Raw genomic sequence first — 20,490 nt, forward strand, 5'->3', positions numbered from 1 at the left:
TGGGTCCCTCTCATTCACACACATGTACTCTGTCTTACTGCGGCTAACCTTCATTCCTCTCCTTTCCAGGACAAACCTCCACCTCTCTAGCTTCTCCTCCACCTGTTCCCTGCTCTCACTACAGATCACAATGTCATCTGCAAACATCATAGTCCATGGAGATTCCTGTCTAACCCCGTCTGTCAGCCTGTCCATCACCATAGCAACAAGAAGGGACTCAGAGCTGATCCCTGATGCAGTCCCACCTCCACCTTGAACTCCTCTGTCACACCTACACACACCTCACCACTGTCTTACAGTCCTCATACATGTCCTGCACCGCTCCAACATACTTCTCTGCCACTCCAGACTTCCTCATACAATACCACAGTTCCTCTCTGGACACCCTGTCATCAGCTTTCTCCAGATCTACAAAAACACAATGCAGCTCCCTCTGGCCTTCTCTGTACTTCTCGATCAACATCCTCAAAGCAAATACTGCATCTGTAGTACTCTGTTTTGGCATGAAACCATACTGCTGCTCACAAATGTTCACTTCTGCCCTTAGTCTAGCTTCCACTACTCTCTCCCATAACTTCATTGTATGGCTCATCAGCTTTATTCCTCTGTAGTTGCCACAACTCTGCACATCTCCCTTGTTCTTAAAAATGGGCACCAGCACACTTCTCCTCCATTCCTCAAGCATCTTCTCACTATCTAAGATCCTGTTGAACAACCCAGTCAGAAACTCTACTCCCACCTCTCCTAGACACTTCCAAACCTCTACAGGTATATCATCAGGACCGACTGCCTTTCCACTCTTCATCCTCTTCAGTGCCCTCCTCACTTCATCCTGACTAATCTTTGCTACATCCTGGTCCACAACAGTCACCTCTTCTAGTCTTTGTTCTCTCTCATTTTCCACGTTCATCAACTCTTCAAAGTTCTCTTTCCATCTTCCCATCACACTACTGGCACCTGTCAATAGACTTCCATCCCTATCCTTAATCACCCTAACCTGCTGCACGTCCTTCCCATCTCTGTCTCTCTGTCTTGCCAACCGGTATAGATCAGTCTCTCCCTCCTTACTGTCCAACCTAGCATACAAGTCATCATAAGCTTCTTGTTTGGCCTTTGCTACCTCTACCTTCACCTTACGCTGCATCTCCCTGTACTCCTGTCTACTCTCCTCAGTCCTCTCAGTGTCCCACTTCTTCTTAGCTAACCTCTTTCTCTGTATACACTCCTGTACCTCCTCATTCCACCACCAAGTCTCCTTATCTACTTTCCTTCCAGATGACACACCAAGTACTCTCCTACCTGTCTCCCTGATCACATTAGCTGTAGTTGTCCAGTCATCTGGAAGCACCTCCTGACCACCCAGAGCCTGTCTTAACTCCTTCCTAAAAGTCAAGCAACACTCTTCCTTTTTCAGCTTCCACCATTTTGTCTTCTCCTCTGCCTTTGCCCTCTTGGTCTTCCTCACCACCAGAGTCATCCTACACACCACCATCCTATGCTGTTTGGCTACACTCTCACCTACCACTACTTTACAGTCACTGATCTCCTTCAGGTTACACCGTCTACACAAGATGTAGTCTACCTGTGTGCTCCTACCTCCACTCTTATAGGTCACCCTATGTTCCTGCCTCTTCTGGAAGAAAGTATTCACTACAGCCATTTCCATCCTTTTTGCAAAGTCAACTACCATCTGTCCTTCTGCGTTCATCTCCTGGATACCAAACCTGCCCATCATCTCCTCATCACCTCTGTTTCCTGCACCAACATGTCCATTGAAGTCTGCACCAATGACAACTCTCTCACTTCTTCTAGTTAGTTAGGTTAGTTCATTTATTTCAGACAAGGCAAGGAAAAACAAAACAAAAAACAAACAAAAGACAAAAACAAAAAAAATAATGAAATAAGCAAATAAATAAGCAAAGATCATAACTCAACAATACAATTCTGCCTGAAAGGGAGTGGGAAGAAGAAACTTATGTAATCCAACCCCAGTTCCTGATTCAGAGATCAACACACTGAGCTTCAATGCTACTTCAAAGATTCAAGGATAACCACACAATAATTGCATCACGATGGCGTCACCATGGGCAACAATGAAATTATCACATTGCAATTTCAATTCCACACAACAATGTAAGGAAGGCACGATATACCAACAATGGTAATGTACAATATACCAACAATGGTAATGGACAAATGCCAACAACAGTAATTAACAAATACCAACGATGGTAAAGAAACACTGAGCACATGTTAACAAACAGAACAGCAGTTTGAGTTAACGACCCTCATCTCTATATTTTGACCAGAGACGGTGTTTATATAACAGTTTGAATTGATTAGTACTTTGGCATTTCTTGTGTTGTGAGTCCAGATTGTTCCATAGTTTCACTCCGCACTCAGACACACAAAAACTTTTACGCGTGGTTTGAGCTCTCGGCAATGAAAAATATCCAAAACCTCTCAAGTTAGGATTTTAAATAGTTCAAATGCGAATTGATGTTAGGTGATACCACATATCAGTTAACAATTAACGCTTGTTTGCGGGTGGAAATCAGCCAGATTAGTGGACTCTGAAAAAGTTCATCATACTTTACTGGCGCAAAAGTAATTTATATTCGGGAAAACATTCTGACTAGAATCATTACTGGTTTAGTAAAACTGCACCTGTCGTGGCTTTAATTCCTTTTTGTGTGTATTTGTGAATAGGGAGTTGTCCTTTGTCATCTTTATGACCACCTGACTGTATTTTTAATGATTAAAATGTGTATTAGTTTCAAAAACTGGTGTTTGTTTGAATCAAACGCCTTAAATTAGTTTTTGTACTTTAACTGTCACTCCTGGATTCGGGGGGGTGAATCCGGGTCCTGCGCTCCACTGTTTGTCACTGCGCTGACGTCACATCCTGCGGTGCTGTTGGCGGGCGGAAGCGCGTCGGCGGTCGTTGTTAGCGACGCTGTGGCCATTGTTCAGCAGCGGTGAAGCACGCTGAGGTGAAGTGGTTCCCACCTGAGGCCAGTGTCGCTGCTCGCTCCGTGTTTCCAGCGGCCCCGAAGCATTCTCTGGAGGTAAGCTGCGTGCTGGGCCATGTTAGCGGGGCTACAGCGCCACACGTTTGGGTATGGACGGCACACACGGGTCGATGCGGGGGGCGGCTGCCAGCCTGTATTGCGTGCACAGAGGTGGTGCTAAATAACGACCCATAATCAGGTTAAACCACAGTGTCCGAACTTAATCATTTATTGCATTTGTTTCCCAGATAATGCACCAATCAAGCCTGAAATGTGCGCGTTTATGTTGTTATTAGTGATCAGCAGGACTCGGTGCTTCAGAAGCAGTGAACATGGCAGTGTGTACGTCACTTCATCACAGTAACGCTTATTTCTAACCACAGACGCAGGTTGTGTCATTCCTGTCACCACACATTATAATGCATCGCATCATTTATAAAGTAAAGGAGTTGATGTCAAAGTTGTTTTCTGCTCTGGTGTGGCTTCGGTCGTTTTTTTAATGTGGGTTCAGGTTGGCTCGATTCAAAATGAAGAGACAGTCGCTGTGAAGGCTGTCATGATTAATCTGGTCACTTCTTTGCACGCGTATGTGCTGTCTGAATAAAAAAATTAATAAAACGATTTCCATGGGTATGAATCGCTGTGTTCGAGCACAGTAGTTGTAACGCGCTGGAGACGAATACGTCACCTCCCAGAATGCCTTGCTCCGTCGTGACGTCATGTCCGGTGGTGCTGTTGGCGGGCAGAACTTGATCGCTGCTCGTTGTTAGCGACGCTGTGGCCTTTGCTGTTGAGCAGAAAAACACATCTGAGGTAATGTCGATCAGTTGTTGCGGGTTTCGTGTGTTGCTGTTGTGTTCGGTTCATTCAGTGTTTGGTTCGGTTGTGCCGGAAGCAGTGACAGCGGCCGGGAGTGTTCTCCGTGGAGCCAGAGCTCCTGTTAGCTAGCCTTAGCCAGACGCACGCCAGCCATGTTTCCTCCTGCTTTGTGAAAGGGACGCTGTCATGCTGGTCTGATTGCACAGATTTTGGTGAATTTTAATATGGGGCGGTGAAATCAGGTTAAACAACATGACGAACTATTGTATTTTACATGCCTTTTCCACTTGATGCAGCGCAGGAGGCTGGGATGTGCGTCGATGATGAAGCGGTAGTGGTGGTTGTTCAGCAGGGCGGATTCGACGCTTAGGAAGAAATGAACGGGACAGTCTGGCTAACATCACAGAAACAACACTAACCTGTAAATAATACCACTGTGTATTCTTGAGATTGAATGGTTTATAATTCATTTTGAAAATAAGTTTTACTTGCATTACAATTGCATTACAACCCACTACAATGTCAGCCATGCTAAATATTTTATTAAATAATAGGCAGGATGGAACAGGTGGAGAAAAGTGTCAGGTGTGATGTGTGATAGACGAGTTTCAGCTAAAATGAAAGGAAAGGTGTACAAAACTGTGGTGAGACCAGCGATGTTGTTTGGTCTAGAGACGGTGTCCCTGAGGAAAAGACAGGAGACAGAGCTGGAGGTAGCAGAGATGAAGATGCTGAGGTTCTCTCTGGGAGTGACCAGGATGGATAGGATCAGGAATGAGTACATCAGAGGGACAGCACATGTTAGAGGTTCTGGAGATAAAGTCAGAGAGGCCAGACTGAGATGGTTTGGACATGTCCAGAGGAGAGATAGTGAATATATTGGTAGAAGGATGCTGAGTTCTGAACTGCCAGGCAGGAGGCCTAGAGGAAGACCAAAGAGGAGGTTTATGGATGTAGTGAAAGAGGACATGAAGGTAGTTGGTGTGAGAGAAGAGGATGCAGAAGACAGGGTTAGATGGAGGACAGTGATTGGCTGTGACGACCCCTGAAGGGAAAAGCCCAAAGGAAAAGAAAGAATAGAAACCCCAGACTTTCTTGTTTTCATATATATTGTGTACATAGTATTTTAGATTTTCTCTGGGATTTGATGTACATGTCAAATGGTTTTATCCATGTCAATGTGAGTGCAGTTAAATGTTTCTGATTTGATCTTGTGTGTTCATCTGCCTTTTTGTTGTTATGATATAACACAATCTGTCATTTATATATGACTGACAGATTTTCCCTTTTACATACAGATGCTCTTTTGCTTACGTTAATTCGTTTTACATTTTTTCGATTTTATGTTTGAACTGACTGTAAAATAATTGTGTAAAAAAATTGAGTTCAGTGAATTTTTGAGTTCAGCGCGCTCTCCGTAGTAAGAGACGTTCAAACGATCTTACGTTTGACACTGTGTCCATTGTTAACGTGGCGCGAATGACTGAATGTGCCTTGCAAAATCCCAGTTCATCACGTGTTACCCTTGTGTTGAGACGTCGTATCTGTGATCTTTGTGTTTACATATACATTGTTTTGTGTTCTTGTAACCATAAGCAAATTTGATTGGTCAAAAGTGTAAGTCTACGAGTGATAGTGATACTCAAAAGAAGTTGTGTTTTATAACATTCGGTAGTAGAATTTTTGGATGTAAAGACAGTATGAACGGTCACACATTACTGGAACGTACAGTAACAATTTACGTTTATTTTCACATTACGTTTGGCCGTTTGGAACGTAACTAAAATGGAAGTTGAGGAGCATCTGTGTATATATATATATATAATGTGTGTGTGTGTGTACAATATATACAGTATGTATATAATATATAAACGGAAGGGAGGGGGCATTTCAGTATGTCCATTCAAGTGAAATGTAGATTACGTAGATTAATTTCATAGAGAGTAAAGTATTTCGAGCCTCTGTCTTTTTATGTTAATAGTTGGAGTGTAACTCTTGTCTAAACCCACATTTCAGCAGAGTAATCCTTCGCTTATTCACACTTCAAGATGCACGGCTTCACTACATCGCAAATTTTTAGTAGGTAATCACGTGATACCGTACGCGCATGCTATTGGCTGACAGCATCCATGTGAGTGTTGTGTTCCGAGACTCAAGGAACGCAGTGCACTTGCGTGAAACACAAGTGCTCTAAACAGTCATAAGAGTGTGGGAAAAGGTAATGCAGATATAAGGTTGTTTAATATCGATATGAGAATGGTTCATAAACAAACATCAAAGCTAGTGCTCTGACCTACTGTCATTGGTCAAAGCACTATCTTTGGTAGTGTGGTGTTACTCACACTGGCCTTCTTCCTCGTCTTTCTATCTTATCCGGTTCCTGAATGTACAAAAGTTGAAATTTGACCTTGACCTAGCTGGGCTTGCATAGGAGGTAGTGTGACTAAGCCACTGGCTCAGCGTAAAAGAATTGAGTAAGCCACAATAAGCCACAATCTGTGTCCAAGAGAGCGGCTTGCTATAATAGCAAGTACTGTATGTTCCGCACTATAAGGCACACCTAAAAGCCTATAATTTTCTCCTAATCCCGTGGTGCACCTTATAACCCGATGCGCCTTATATATGAATTAATATTCATATGAATATTGGTTAAAAACATGAGTGCTGAAAAAAAGCCAGAAGTAATGCCGCACTATGCCACCAGGGGCACCCTCATAAGGTATTCAGGCCTGCGCCCCCTAACAACGGTAGTCGAGGGACGTCGCCGAAGTCTCGGCTCACAGCAGAGCAGCAGCGGAGAATCCCTGTGACCGACTACGATAACGTAGCAAAACATAAGGAACTTTCAACAACTCTATTAATAAAGTTTGACTGATTGACTGATCTCAGTATTTCCCAACCACTGTGGCACTGGAAATAACCCACTTTAAACTTCATTGGTCTACAAAATGCCATTGTGCTGTAGTCTGGATTCTAGTGACGGTCCATTCTATTGGTTTACGGAAACAGACGTAGAAACTGGCATAAGGGTGAATGAAAGACCCTCAAAGCTGATTTTCCAGCCTTTTCTGAAATTTCAAGAGCAAAATCACTGCTAGACAGAGGTGCCTGGTGTGCTGCATTGATTTACAAATGTAGTTGATAGCTCTGGGCAGGCGACGGAGGGGCGCATTCAAGCTTGTGTATTCTGTCTACAGCGACGCGCTGTGAGATTCACGGCGGTGAGACACCGACGTTAAAGTCAGTTCTAGGAGTAAAACGGCGTCGCATTTGCCAGTAAATTAGCAGACAATAATTAAAAACTAGCCAAAAAAGTTGTTAAGGACACTCAGCAGCAAATAGCTGCACCTCACCTCCGACTGGACTACCGATCGATCGAAACAGTATTTAATTAATAAACAAAGACGAACATCGGAACTTAAATATCTGCTTCATATCGAACTTCAGATCAGAAAGTAATCCGCCCTGTTTGAACTAAGTGGTCCACTCCTAATGAATTTAACCAGTTTTAATGTCAGGTTTTATAATATGCGTGTTGACTTCTTTCTAAGATGGCAAAGTGATCAAGTGATTAGGTTTCCTTGATGAGGCTCAGAATGGCTTCATTGAAATAACCATAGGGCAATTCACAGCTGACTAAAGGTACTCAGTCATGAATGCTGTAGCTAGTGGACGGATAGCGCAACTACAGCCACTATTTTATTAAATGTATTTTGTTTTTTAATTATATGTGCCTTATAATCCGGTACGCCTTATATATGTAATAAATTATAAAATAAACAATTCATTAAAGGTGCGCCTTATAATCCAGTGCACCTTATTATAGTGCAGAAAATACTGTAAAACTTACAAGTAAACAATGAATAATACCAATAATCAAATTTATAAAAATCATAGTGTCTAAGTCAAAGTTAAAATGTCTTTTATTCCAAGTAAAACTTACAAGTAAACATTGAGTAATATTTTGAATGACAATCTTCACATAGTGAATGCAAGTTTTCAATTATTGGGGGGTGTAAAACCACACCTGTCGTGGAGTGTGTGTGAGGGAAAAATCCCCCCACAGGGGGGTCCAGGCGGACCTCCCCCAGGAAATTTTTTAGAAAATGGGTTGTTTTCCTGCATTTTGAGGGCAAAATCTTCTGTTCAGTTACCTTTAATCTAATTAATTACAGGATTTTTAGTTAATTACCGTATTGGCCTGAATATAAGACGGTGTTTTCTGCATTGAAATAAGACTGAAAAAGTGGGGGTCGTCTTACATTCGGGGTCTCGACATTATATCCATTCACAACGCGAGATGGCGCCAGATATCTTTAAAGTGAATGCTGAACTTCACTCCCCAGGCAAAAGCGAAGCCCTGTCATGAAGAAGAAAAATAAAAAATAGCGGTAAGAAGGAAAACAGGAGAAAATAAGAGATAACAGAAAATGGAGAAACGTAGCGACAATCTGGAGAAAAGTGGGTCGAAGATCGACCATGTTAACTGGCAGCTGAGGAGAAGTTATGCAAACTTCAAGATGATGGTGATAAATGAGGCAGTCTTCAAACAATTGCAAAACGGCTGTGAAATATGGTGTCACAGAGTGTAATGTACGGAGATGTACCGTAATTATTTTCTGCGTAAAAATTAAATTTGGTGTTCAAAAAGTCTTTTTCAAACTTGAGTCTTGAAAAAGAGGGGGTCGTCCTATAATCAGAGTCATCTTGTATTCGGGCAAATACGGTAATCTGATTAATCACATTTTAATTTCATACCTGCTAAAGGCCCCCAAATAAAGAATTTGAATTCTAAGGCATTACAAAATTGTAGTGCATGACTAATCAATAGAATACACCAAGAAAAGAAGATTTGAAATCCACATTTTTATTGGTTAAGTGTGCTTTATAAATGAAATTCAAAAGAAAAAAGGCCAAGCACATCAGCAAACCAACTAGGCCAGGTGCATTTCTCAAAAATGCAATAGGAATACAGTTAAATAAAATTCAGAAATAAAATAAGGCTGAGTCTCAAATAGGCACATAAGCAGACTCTCAATCAAAAGGAATACTAAAGCTGACTCAGTACAGCATTTCAAAATGAATAGTATAACATGTCTCTAAGCCAACTAAATAGCAAGATGCGAACAGGCTTTTCCTTTAAAGGGTAAACTAACGTTAAACTCTGTGTCCTTGACATGTTTTGCATTTAAATGATACGTAAGGCTGGTGCTGCTTCAGTGATATGAAAATTCCCTTTTACACGGCGCCTACCGTCTGGTTAAAAGAAGCCGTTTGAACTGCTTGTCTTAGATGAAATGTAAACGATCATATCTCCGGTTTTCCGGGGTCAATCGGCTCCAAATAAAAACCGGAGGTTTGACATCTATACTGTCACGTAAATATGCGCACAGCAATCCATATGACATACTTGATTTGTTAAGAACGGTTTAAAAACAAAATGTAATCTAATCACGCCGGCGTGATCGTAAGGCTGTTTGGGTTAATGATCGGGAGCGTTCGGGTCACTTCGGCTATTTCCGTTGGCATGCGGAAATAGCAGCATGCTATTGTTTTCCTCTGTTATCGCTTAGGGATTTTTGCGAGTCCAAAAAGTTGTAAGTTTTAGACTTTTTTTCCTAAAAATAAGAACGCCACTGTGGCTACACAAGCTAAAAACTTGTAGCCATATGGAATTTACTTCGCCTATGGCGAATGGCTAGCGCAAGCCCAGCTTAGTTTTCTCAAGGTCATCATTTAATTTTCATCCCCTTTGCTGCCCGAGTAATATGCTTTCGTTTCATCTTTCTATCTGCAACAGTTGTAAAGATATTTGGTGTACTAATCACGGATGGATGAATGAATGAACACTGACAATTACAATAAATCACCACTTTGGAGCGGGATGTAAAAATTGAATACTATGTAAAGGTTATTCCAGTTTCACTCTGATTAGAAATTAGCTTCAGTTTCAATTTCCCAATAGAATTACTGACATAGACTAAAATTCAAAGTTCTCTTTGGTCACCCGGATTCCTTTTATATTCACACTTTTTAAGCAGTGCAAGTCAGTATTAAAATTTACTAAAGTAATTTATGTGTTTTTCCATGTGTTTTTTTGTGCTAGAGTTACACTCATCAGTCGTCAAGCTGGCTACCGTAGCAGGCAAAAAGGGCAAGAAGGCTGAGGAGGAGGAGCAGCCGCCTACAGAAGCTGTACCAGAGCCAGCCCCGGCTGCGGCAGCGGCGGCAGCGGAAGAGGAGGAAGAGGAAGAGGAGTATGTTGTGGAGAAGGTTTTGGACCGTCGAGTGATGAAGGGAAAAGTGGAGTTCCTGCTAAAATGGAAAGGTTTCTCAGAGTGAGTCGATCAACTTCTATTTGTGAAGAGTTTAACTGTAAATCACCCTGCAATATCGCTCTGTGTGTGTGTGTGGATAAATAGATATATTTATATAGCTTTATAGGTAGATATATCTTTGGGCAGCAGTGGCTCAGCAATAGAACAAGATAGACAAGGTTCGATTCCCACTCCCGTCCAGTCATTTTGGAGTGTGAGCTGACGGTGGGAGGATAACCTCCCCCCACCAGTCCTAGATCAATGTAATATATCATCCACATATCTAAGTAGACAAAAAGATATTCTAATGATCCCAAACTGGGAAATTCACATGTTGTAGCAGCATTCAGATGTACAAACAGGATGAGAAGGAGGATAAAGACAAGGAGGAAGAATATAAATTAGATATATTAAAAAAAAATAAAATAAAATATATATATATATATATATACACACAGTGTGTGTATGTATATATATATATATATATATATATATATATATATATACCCTAGCAGTATGTACAGTTTTCCAATCCAATATCCATCTTTCAGTGAGGATAACACATGGGAGCCAGAAGACAACCTGGACTGCCCAGACCTAATCGCCGAGTACATGCAGAAACACAAAGAAAAGGAAGAGAAAAAGAAGGAGGGTAAGAGGAAAGCCACCACAGATGCCTCAGGAGACTCTGAAGAACGTGGGAGCAAGAGAAAGAAGGAAGAGGTGAGTCGAATAGAGTCAAAAAGGGCACCACAGCCTCTAGTCAGAATGGAGATTTAAATGTTTTACATTGTGTCGTTAGGCAACATTTGGTCTCCCCCTGAGCAGAGTTGTTCTGTAAAATATGTGACTGGAAACAACATCTGCTAATTAAATATTGTATAAATTAGAGTAGGCTCAAATAGATCACTGTCACTCAGAAGTATCACACTTGTAATCTGACGGTAAACTGTCAGGCAGCCTCGGGGTTCTTCAGTGTGACATAGCTCAGATGTCTGCTCATAGTTTGAGATTTTCATAAAGTGTATGAACAGAGAACACGACTCGTATAATTTTGTGATCACCTGCAGCGCTCTGAAGAGAAAAATCTCCACTTTCACCTCACAGTTGTGAAAGTTGTTAATTATATTTTACACATAGGATGTTAGGGAGTGACAAGAGTGTCCGCCTTCATCCTGTTTTACTGCTGTCCGTTAGGAGTGTGCTTGTGAGTGTGTTTTGTGTGTTTGTGCTTCTACTGATACCAGACAAAGTTGCAACAGTGCTGCCAAATTCAAGCACTGACTTCTGTCTGCTATTCTTGCACATTCTTGTGCAATTTATGCACCAAAATTTTTAAAGTAGGCTTGTCTAAAGTCCGGTCTACGGCCCAATAATGGCCCCAGGTCGGGTTTTATATGGTCCATGAGTTAGATTTGGCTCACCATGTAGCACACAAGTTGAGCATGCAGTTCCTTTTCTCAGCTCATGGAGGCAGCATCATGTAACAGATATCTGTCAATTGCCATAAACTTTCTAAGAAGAAGAAAACTGAATGGTGGACCAATCACAGTCCATGCTGCGTGACACTGATACTCCACACTAAATTGTCCGAACAAAGTTTTTATTGACCCTTCACCTGTCATGTCTACAGCAAGTAAGCCAAAAAAAACTGTCTGCCTGATTTGACGAGATTGTTTCCTTGTTCTAAAACTATTCATACTTATACAGTGGTACCTCTACTTACCTGGCTGGGCTTGCACTAGGAGGTAGTATGACTAAGCCACTGTGGCTCAGTGTAAAATAATTGAGTAAGCCACAAAAAGCCACATTCTGTGTCCAAGACAGCGGCTTGCTGTAATAGCAGATAAAACTTACAAGTAAACATTGAGTAATACCAAGAATCAAATTTATTAAAATCAAAGTGTCTTGAGTCAAAGTTAAAATGTGTTCTAGTCTAAGTAAAACTTAAAAGTAAACATTGAGTAATATTTTGTATGACTATCTTCACATAGTGAATGTTTTTAATTGTTGAGGGGTGTAAAACCACGCTCGTCATAGGGGTGTGTGGTCGGGGGGGGGGTACCCCCGTATGCAAAGTAAATTCCGGAGTGGCTACAAGTTTTTTAGCCTGTGATGTTTTTATTTTTAGAAAAAAAAGGGTCAAACTTACAACTTTTTTGGACTCACGAAAATCCCCGAGCGATAACTGAAGAAAACAAACTTTTTCTCTCGCTAGGCGGCGCGCATGCTGACGGAAATAGCCAAAGTGACCCAAACGCTCCCGATCATTAAATATGCACTGGGGTCATGACGTCCTCTCGTCCAATGAAAAAAAAAAATTCTATTTTTAAAAGCTAAACCCTCGAATTGGTGTACGGCAAAGCGAGTATGATCGATCGAAAAAAAATGAGAATAGAGTGTTTTATAGTAGATTTTGTGTTAAACTTCAAATTGAAAAACAAATGGTGAATGCTGAAACGGGGTAGGAGTGGTGACAGAATCAGAAGGTAAATGAAAGATGTCTTCTAGTCTAAGTAAAACTGACAAGTAAACATTGAGTAATATTTTGTATGACTGTATCTTCACGTAGTGAATGCAAGTTTTCAATTGTTGAATCACATTTATACCTGCATAAAGTAGGATAGAAATAAAGATAGTTAAGCTTGAACTGTTGACTTTAGTGTATTTTTGTAGGTAAACTGAACAGAAGATTTTTCCCTCGGAATGCAGGAAAACAACCCCATTTTCTGTCTAGGACACAGAGTGTGGCTTTTTGTGGCTTACTCAATTCTTTTACACTGAGCCACAGTGTCTTAGTCATAGTACCTCCTAGTGCAAGCCCAGCTTATGAAATTATTTGGTTCCAGAAGAAATTTCGCGAGTAGAAAATTTCGTAAGTAGTTTTCCATGCAAATGTCGTAATCCGTTCCAAGCCCCCCAAAATTCAGACATAAATGTTTTATAGAGCATAAAAATGCATCAAAACATGTAACAAATAAATGTTACAATTAGATTATTACACAATAAATGAGAGTTCTGCGTAATGTAAAAAAGAATAAAAATGATGGTCATTTACCTTTTAACTGCTGTCCTCATTGTTTTTTACCGTCTTTGGTTCATGCGCTCTTGCCCCACCATGAACAACAGAGTGAATTCCAGTCCTCCATTTGAACTTCTCCAACCACCCACGTGATGCCTTAAACTCCGGGTGTTCTTTCGCGACGTTTCCTCGCCTGAATCCTCCTTCACGATTAAACGGCATTTGCTTTTTCACAATTTATTCACGAAAAACTATCAGAGCACATCATGGGTCAAGGGCCGAATGGCAAGGATGCTGCATAGACACCTATGTAGCTACACATAGAGGTCACTCTTAGCCAATGGTATGCCAGGAAGATGCTAGGTAATAGCCAATGGCCGAGCAGCTATAAGAATGTTGCGTTAAGGAAACTTTGGGAGCTGCGAGTATTGGCCCATACTGTATTTTTACCTTTCGTATCCTAAAATTTTTCGTAACAAGAGACAATATTTTCCTGCGTTTCGTAACTTGAAAATTTTGTATGAAGAGACGTATGTAAGTAGAGGTACATCTGTACATGAAGACTTGAAGAAACTCAAATACAGGCTGCATATGGACATGTAATATATGATAACGATGTAAGGAGGCTACACAGGAGAACCACACTGGAGTAATATTTTTCTCTTTAAGAGCGAATTGGACAGTTCTGTCTCTAAAGGGACAACCAATCCAAAAACTTTCAAACAACAAATGGATGGCAGACTTGGATTTTCTTTGTTTTTCTCCTTGCTGGACTTTCCAGGTCCAGAGGGGAATCCACAGAATCCCTGTGAGATACAGAAACCGGCTGAGACCGGTTTAGTACAACAATGTAACTGGAAAACTTCCATTTCGTTTGTAAAGTTATCCGCTTAGATAATTGCGTGGCAGATGGTAACACTGCAAAGAAATAAGCCTGCTGCCATCAGGACAGTGTGGGACAGGTGTGCATCACCTTCCCCTGTTTCACAACCCCTGACACCATTGATAAGCAACTAATGTCATTTATCTGTGTTTTCTTTCTGTTCTCGAACAATCACAAAATGTTCAGAGCAACACTGGGTTCGCTCGGGGGTGACAAAATTTGTTGCATTGTATGCTGCTGCAACTTCTTGTCTTCCTCTGATTCACCATCCGCTGTTCTGTAACTGGATCATTCGTCATAACGATAAATTCCATGATTAGAAGCCTGATTTTTAGTGACGAGCTACACCACCCTGTCCCCCAGCTCTCCCTGTGGAAAAATGTAAGTGACATCTGTAGATGTCGTTGGCAGCCAGTGAGATAAAGAAGTTGATCATCAGGGCTTGCGCTAGCCATTCGCCACTTCGCCATAGGTGAAGAAAATTCCAGATTGGCTACAAGGTTTTTAGACTGTGTAGCCACAGTGGCGTTCTTATTTTTACGGAAAAAAGGCTCAAACTTACAACTTTATCGCTCGCTAGCGCTGCTATTTCCGCTAGCCAGCGCTGCTCGCTAGCGCAGCTATTTCCGCATGCCGACAGAAATAGCCCAAGTGACCCGAACGCTCCCGATCATTAAATATGCACTCGGGTCATAACCTCCTCTCGTCCAATGAAAAACAAAAAGATTCTTTTTTTACAAGCTGAACCCGTGAATTGGTGTACGACAAGGCGTGGAAGATCGATCTAAATAAATTAAGAATCCAGTGTCATACAGTGGAGTTTGTGTACACATACTAATTAATCAGCAAATGGTGAATGCTGAGAGGGGGTAGGAGTGATGACAGACCGATCAGAATGTAAATGAAAGATATTAGCAACACTTTTTTTTAGTCTTAGACTTTTGATCTCTATGACCGTCAGGAATAACCAGCGATGTATGTAAATGTGTATTCACCTCGCTTGCTATAATAGCAAGTAAAACTTACAAGTAAACATTGAGTAATATTTTGTATGACTGTATCTTCACATAGTGAATGCAAGTTTTCAATTGTTGAATCTCACATTTATACCTGCATAAAGTAGGATAGAAATAAAGATAGTTAAGTTTGAACTATTGACTTTAGTGTATTTTTGTAGGTAAACTGAACAGAAGATTTTGCCCTCAGAATGCACCAGAATGCAGGAAAACAACCCCACTTTCTAAAAATTTCCCGGGGGAGGTCCCCCTGGACTCCCCTGTGGGGGGATTTTCCCCTGACACACACTCCACGACAGGTGTGGTTTTACACCACCCAACAATTGAAAACTTCAATCAATCAATCAAGTTTTATTTATATAGCGCTTAATCATGGCAGCAGACATTTCATAGCGCTTTAACAGACAGAGAAAAACAACTGAACCCTCCAGAGCAAGCATAAGCGACAGTGGCGGGGAAAAACTCCCTCGATGAGGAAGAAACTCCGGGCAGGACCCAGACTCTTTTGGGCGGTCATCCGCCTCGACCTGTTGAGTGGAAAAGAAATCAAAGGAAGATAAGAACAGCATCAGAGAGAGTGACAGATAGGCCAGATAGAGACAGTATCAATATGGTTAAGGTTGCTAAAGTCAAGGCACAACTTGCATTCACTATGTGAAGATAGTCATACAAAATATTACTCAATGTTTACTTGTAAGTTTTACTTGCTATTATAGCAAGACGCTGTCTTGGACACAATGTGGCTTTTTGTGGCTTACTCAATTTGTTTACACTGAGCCACAGTGGCTTAGTCACACTAGCTCCTGGTGCAAGCCCAGACAGTGGTAATGGATAATGGCTAAATCAGGCTAGAATTGAGGCTTTAGAATGGCCTTCCCAAAGTCCTGACTTTGAGAATATGTGGACAATGCTGAAGAAACTGGTCCATGTCAGAAAGCCAACAAATTTAACTGAACTGCACCAATTCTGTCAAGAAGAGTGATCAAAGAATCAACCAGAAACTGGCCAGAAGCTTGTGGATGGTGACCAAAAGCGGCTAATTGAAGTAAAAATGGCCAAGGGACATGTAACCAAATATTAGCATTGCTGTATGTATATTTTTGATCAAGCTGATTTGGTCACATTTTCAGTTTACCCATAATAGTCATAAAAGAATCAAACTTCATGATTTTTTTTTGTGACAAAGAAGTATATGTTCCAATCATTCTATCAGAGAAAAATCAGATTTGTAGAAATAAGTGGAAACACAGCCATGACATTATGTTCTTTACAAGTGTATGTAAACTTTTGACCACCACTGTATGTGTAGATATGTATATGTGTGTGTATATGTATGTATATAAAAAATGTGAAGTTTATAAATTAAAGGGACAGTAAAGTTAATTTTAAGTGACATATGTGTTATTCATCATTATGAAAAATATAAGGAGAAATAAATTTTATGTGTGTAGCATTATCCGTTTGGTCAAAAAAGCTTAAAATCTGCGCCGCAGCAGCTTCCGCATACAGTGGTCACATGGTCGTCATACGTCACATACGTTCTGTTGACACAACCGTTCACCACGCAGGTAACCATGGTACTTTTGGTGTTAATCACATCTAGAGTTGCATTGTTTCTTATGGCTGCTAAGCTATGTTTGGCCCCAGTGACGTATGACGACCACGTGACCACTGAATGCGGAAGCTGCTGAGGCGCAGATTTCAAGCTTTTTTGACCAAATGGATGATGCTTCTTCTTCTTTTCCTTTCGGCTTTTCCCTTCAGGGGTCGCCACAGCGAATCAATTTCCTCCATCTAGCCCTGTCCTTTGAATCCTCTTCTCTCACACCAACTACCTTCATGTCTTCTCTCATTACATCCATAAACCTCCTCTTTGGTCTTCCTCTAGGCCTCCTGCCTGGCAGTTCAGAACTCAGCATCCTTCTACCAATATATTCACTATCTCTCCTCTGGACATGTCCAAACCATCTCAGTCTGGCCTCTCTGACTTTATCTCCAGAACCTCTAACATGTGCTGTCCCTCTGATGTACTCATTCCTGATCCTATCCATCCTGGTCACTCCCAGAGAGAACCTCAGCATCTTCATCTCTGCTACCTCCAGCTCTGTCTCCTGTCTTTTCCTCAGTGACACTGTCTCTAGACCAAACAACATCGCTGGTCTCACCACAGTTTTGTACACCTCATCACTGGTCTCACCACAGTTTTGTACACCTACCAAATGGATGATGCTACACACATAAAATGTATTTTTCCTTTTTCATAATGATGAATAACACATATGTCACTTAAAATTAACTCTACTGTCCCTTTAAAGGAATTTCCACTTGTGGGACTAAAAAGAACATCTTATGATAAGTATCAGATGTAAATGGCAAATCTTATTGTGGAGCACCAAAAGGTGGCGGGTCCCCTAGACCCACGAATACTGAGTTTATACACCATACAAGTTCCATTGTTGTCATCAGGGTGAGAAGGCCAGAGGGTTCGGCAGAGGGCTGCAGCCGGAGAGGATCATCGGAGCGACGGACTCCAGTGGAGAGCTCATGTTCCTCATGAAGTGGTGAGTCTGCTGACTTCGCTGTGGTGCAGTACCTGTACTCTTCCAGCAATTCAGGATGAATGTTTAGCATATGTTTGTGTAATCATCTGAAGCGCAGTACATAATAATCTGTTCTCCTTTTCTCCTACCTTCTTGATTTCAAATGAGCAGGAAGAACTCAGACGAAGCTGACCTTGTCCCTGCCAAAGAAGCCAACATCAAATGTCCACAGGTGGTGATCTCCTTCTACGAGGAGCGCCTCACCTGGCACTCGTACCCCACAGAGGAGGAGGAGAAGAAAGAGGAGGAGAAAAAAGACTAGGCAAGCAGAATACAAAGAAGCAAAGATTTGAAGTTTGGAAGCGCAGGGCAGGAAATCAACTGTATGCTGGTGATTTGTTCAAGTATTTACTTCTAGCAGCTACTTTGGCAGCCTGAGAGGAGAAAAGGTCCCAGATAATTGGGATTAACCTGCCAACATAGCTGACAGAGGAAAAGTTTGTTTTCCTGTCCTTGGAGGAGATAGATTTTCTTTCCTCAAAAGATTCTCCCACCTGTAGCTTGACTGAAAAACAAAGGGGTATGCTGATGTGACGTCTAACATCAGGCTACCTTTAGCGGGATTCTTTTTCCACTTCTAATCAACAGTTGTCATTTGGAATACGTGCTTTTAACACATTCAGGCTGGTGAAAGCAGGCCAAACCTCTCATCCTGCTTTGTTGGGATACATTGGAGGGAGCTTCTTTTGGAAGGTGAGGTATTATGAACAAGTGTCTCTTTGTGTGTTAGTTCTTTTTGTGCCACCTGGGTTGTAATTATTGCTGTTCTTCAACTGAAATTCTCAAATCGCCATAAGACAACTAAATATTTCACTGTGACACGAGCAGATTGGCTTAACCTGTCAAACCAGCCCATGTGGCAGCCAACCGGCTGGTGCTGACCTGTCTGGCAGTTTTCTGCTAAAATGTGTTGTTTCAAACAAACAAAAAGCTGTTAATGTTTCAATCATTCCTCCCCTAGATCGTACTAGTTCTCCAAGCTGGTACTCTATGAATGAAATGGAGTGAATGGGATTGTTTGGTGGTGCAGGGAGTGCTGGTTTTGTGGAGGTCCAGACTAAACATGTAGCGTTTCTGTGAATATAAATCTATCTGTCTGCTGTATCCTGTGACTCAAAGATGTTCCAGACATGAAGGCATATATCTTGGACACAGTCCTAAAAGTTGACCACCCATTTCTCCCTCTCAGCCAGGACGCTGTTTTCAAAACGGCAAACAAAGCTTATAGAAAATTACAAAATATTCAGAAGTGAACAATATTGTGCAGACTTGCGTTTTGTGGTTCCATTCAGGCGACCAGTTTTATTGTTAGATTTAGAGGATGCTGGTTGGTTTTCTGCTGAGATGGCTGTTAGAGGATACTCAGGCAGGTGAAACACTGACAACTCCTGTTTTCATGCCATTAACCCACCTACCGATTGGTGTGAGAACTGACCAGCCATAGCGGACTGCCAGTAGTGTGTTGTGCATATTTGTACGCTACTTTTTACGTCACTCTGGCCCAGAACGAGTTGGTTTGGCTGACCACAGTTCCATTTTGGCTGGTCGTTGGAAACTTCCTGACACCACAGCTCTGTCACTCAGTAGACCCCCACCCCGTTACGTACTCCCCCAGTTTTAACTCTGATGAATGAAATGGTTGAAGATTTGTTGAAAAGTGTCATTTACATTCAGTTTAGTGCACAAACATACACAGCTACACGTGTTTCCTAGATTTTATTGTTTTACAGTGGCTGGCCAGGCAACACTCAAAACACAATTCAGCGCGCAACAAGGATTTTTTTGCATACATAGAAGTGTACAGATCACAGTGATCATCTTTCTCTGATGTCTCTTTTGCCTGATGTTTTCCTCTGCTCTATTTTGAACGTTGCCTGACTATCCTTATTTCTATGTATACTGTAATAAAGCTAGCAAAGTAGTACCCTCTGTTAGCAGACCAAGGTCAGCTAGTTCACGTCCTCTGCCTCTGAAATATTGACTTGCCCTCACCTTTTCTTGCTGCCCTTTCTGCATGAGCTGATATCAAGGAGTGTGATGAAGCGTTAAATTGCTTATCTTTGGTGAAGCTCCGCTGTTTTTTCTGTCGTGACTCCCCCTCCTCGTGTCAAAAGCCTTGATTGAGCGAGTCATTTTAAATTCTTTCATCGTTTCAATTAGGCTTAACTGTTAGTGGATTATTGTGGAAGATGGTAATTCCCTCGAGTGACTACATTGAAACCTATCCAAAACATTCTAATGTTCCTCACCATTTGCTCAGCTGTATATAGTTTCAAGCAAGTCTGTTAACCTACTATAATATACAATTATGAAATTACTGTGTGTTTGTGTCTATAATCGAGCTCCAATCAAACCCTTTCTGCTTGTTTTTAATCAAATGTATTTTTCAGTATACAGTAGTTGCGTGAAGAGTATTTTTTACAAGGTTTGGCTGTGGGTTTTTTTTTCTTCATGTCCCATCAGTATTGAGTTAAACGTCCTGCATTTGACAGCCTTGTTTTGACAGGCAGAGACTGAATTAGCTGTGCTTGGGTCTGCTTCTTAGCTTCTCTATCTCGTCCTTTCTCTGTATTTAGAGTATTAGCTGTTGTCCTGTTGCATGTTCATTGATCTTTCTTGCAATGTCACTGTTATGACTTATCGGAATTTTAATGGTTGGTTTTGGACAGTAAAATTTTTTTGTTTTCATACGTATGTGTTCTTTGGTGTCTGAGTTTCTTTCATTTTGCACAAGAAATGTAACAGCAGTTAGAAAAGCCACTACTCAAACCATTCACAGTGTGTATATATATATAAGCATACACCATGTATAACTCATGTTT

The 20,490-nt window shown here is 41.3% G+C and overlaps 1 protein-coding gene across 2 annotated transcripts; it reads left to right on the forward strand.

Moving 5' to 3' along the window:
• Positions 1-2,921: 2,921 nt before the first annotated feature.
• cbx1a (chromobox homolog 1a (HP1 beta homolog Drosophila)) lies at positions 2,922-20,362 on the forward strand. 2 transcript variants are annotated; one of them, XM_068337849.1, is made up of 5 exons: positions 2,922-3,068; positions 9,937-10,168; positions 10,699-10,870; positions 17,535-17,629; positions 17,780-20,362. In XM_068337849.1, exons 2-5 carry the CDS (start codon positions 10,122-10,124, stop codon positions 17,928-17,930), a joined length of 465 nt encoding a protein of 154 aa, XP_068193950.1. In that variant the 5' UTR covers positions 2,922-3,068; positions 9,937-10,121; the 3' UTR covers positions 17,931-20,362. The 2 variants fall into 2 exon arrangements, with proteins under 2 accessions (XP_068193950.1, XP_068193951.1); XM_068337850.1 differs by lacking the exon at positions 2,922-3,068 and adding an exon at positions 3,727-3,824.
• The last annotated feature ends 128 nt before the right edge of the window (positions 20,363-20,490 follow it).

The sequence above is a fragment of the Antennarius striatus genome, chromosome 16 (genome assembly GCF_040054535.1).
Source record: "Antennarius striatus isolate MH-2024 chromosome 16, ASM4005453v1, whole genome shotgun sequence".
Classification (NCBI taxonomy): domain Eukaryota; kingdom Metazoa; phylum Chordata; class Actinopteri; order Lophiiformes; family Antennariidae; genus Antennarius; species Antennarius striatus.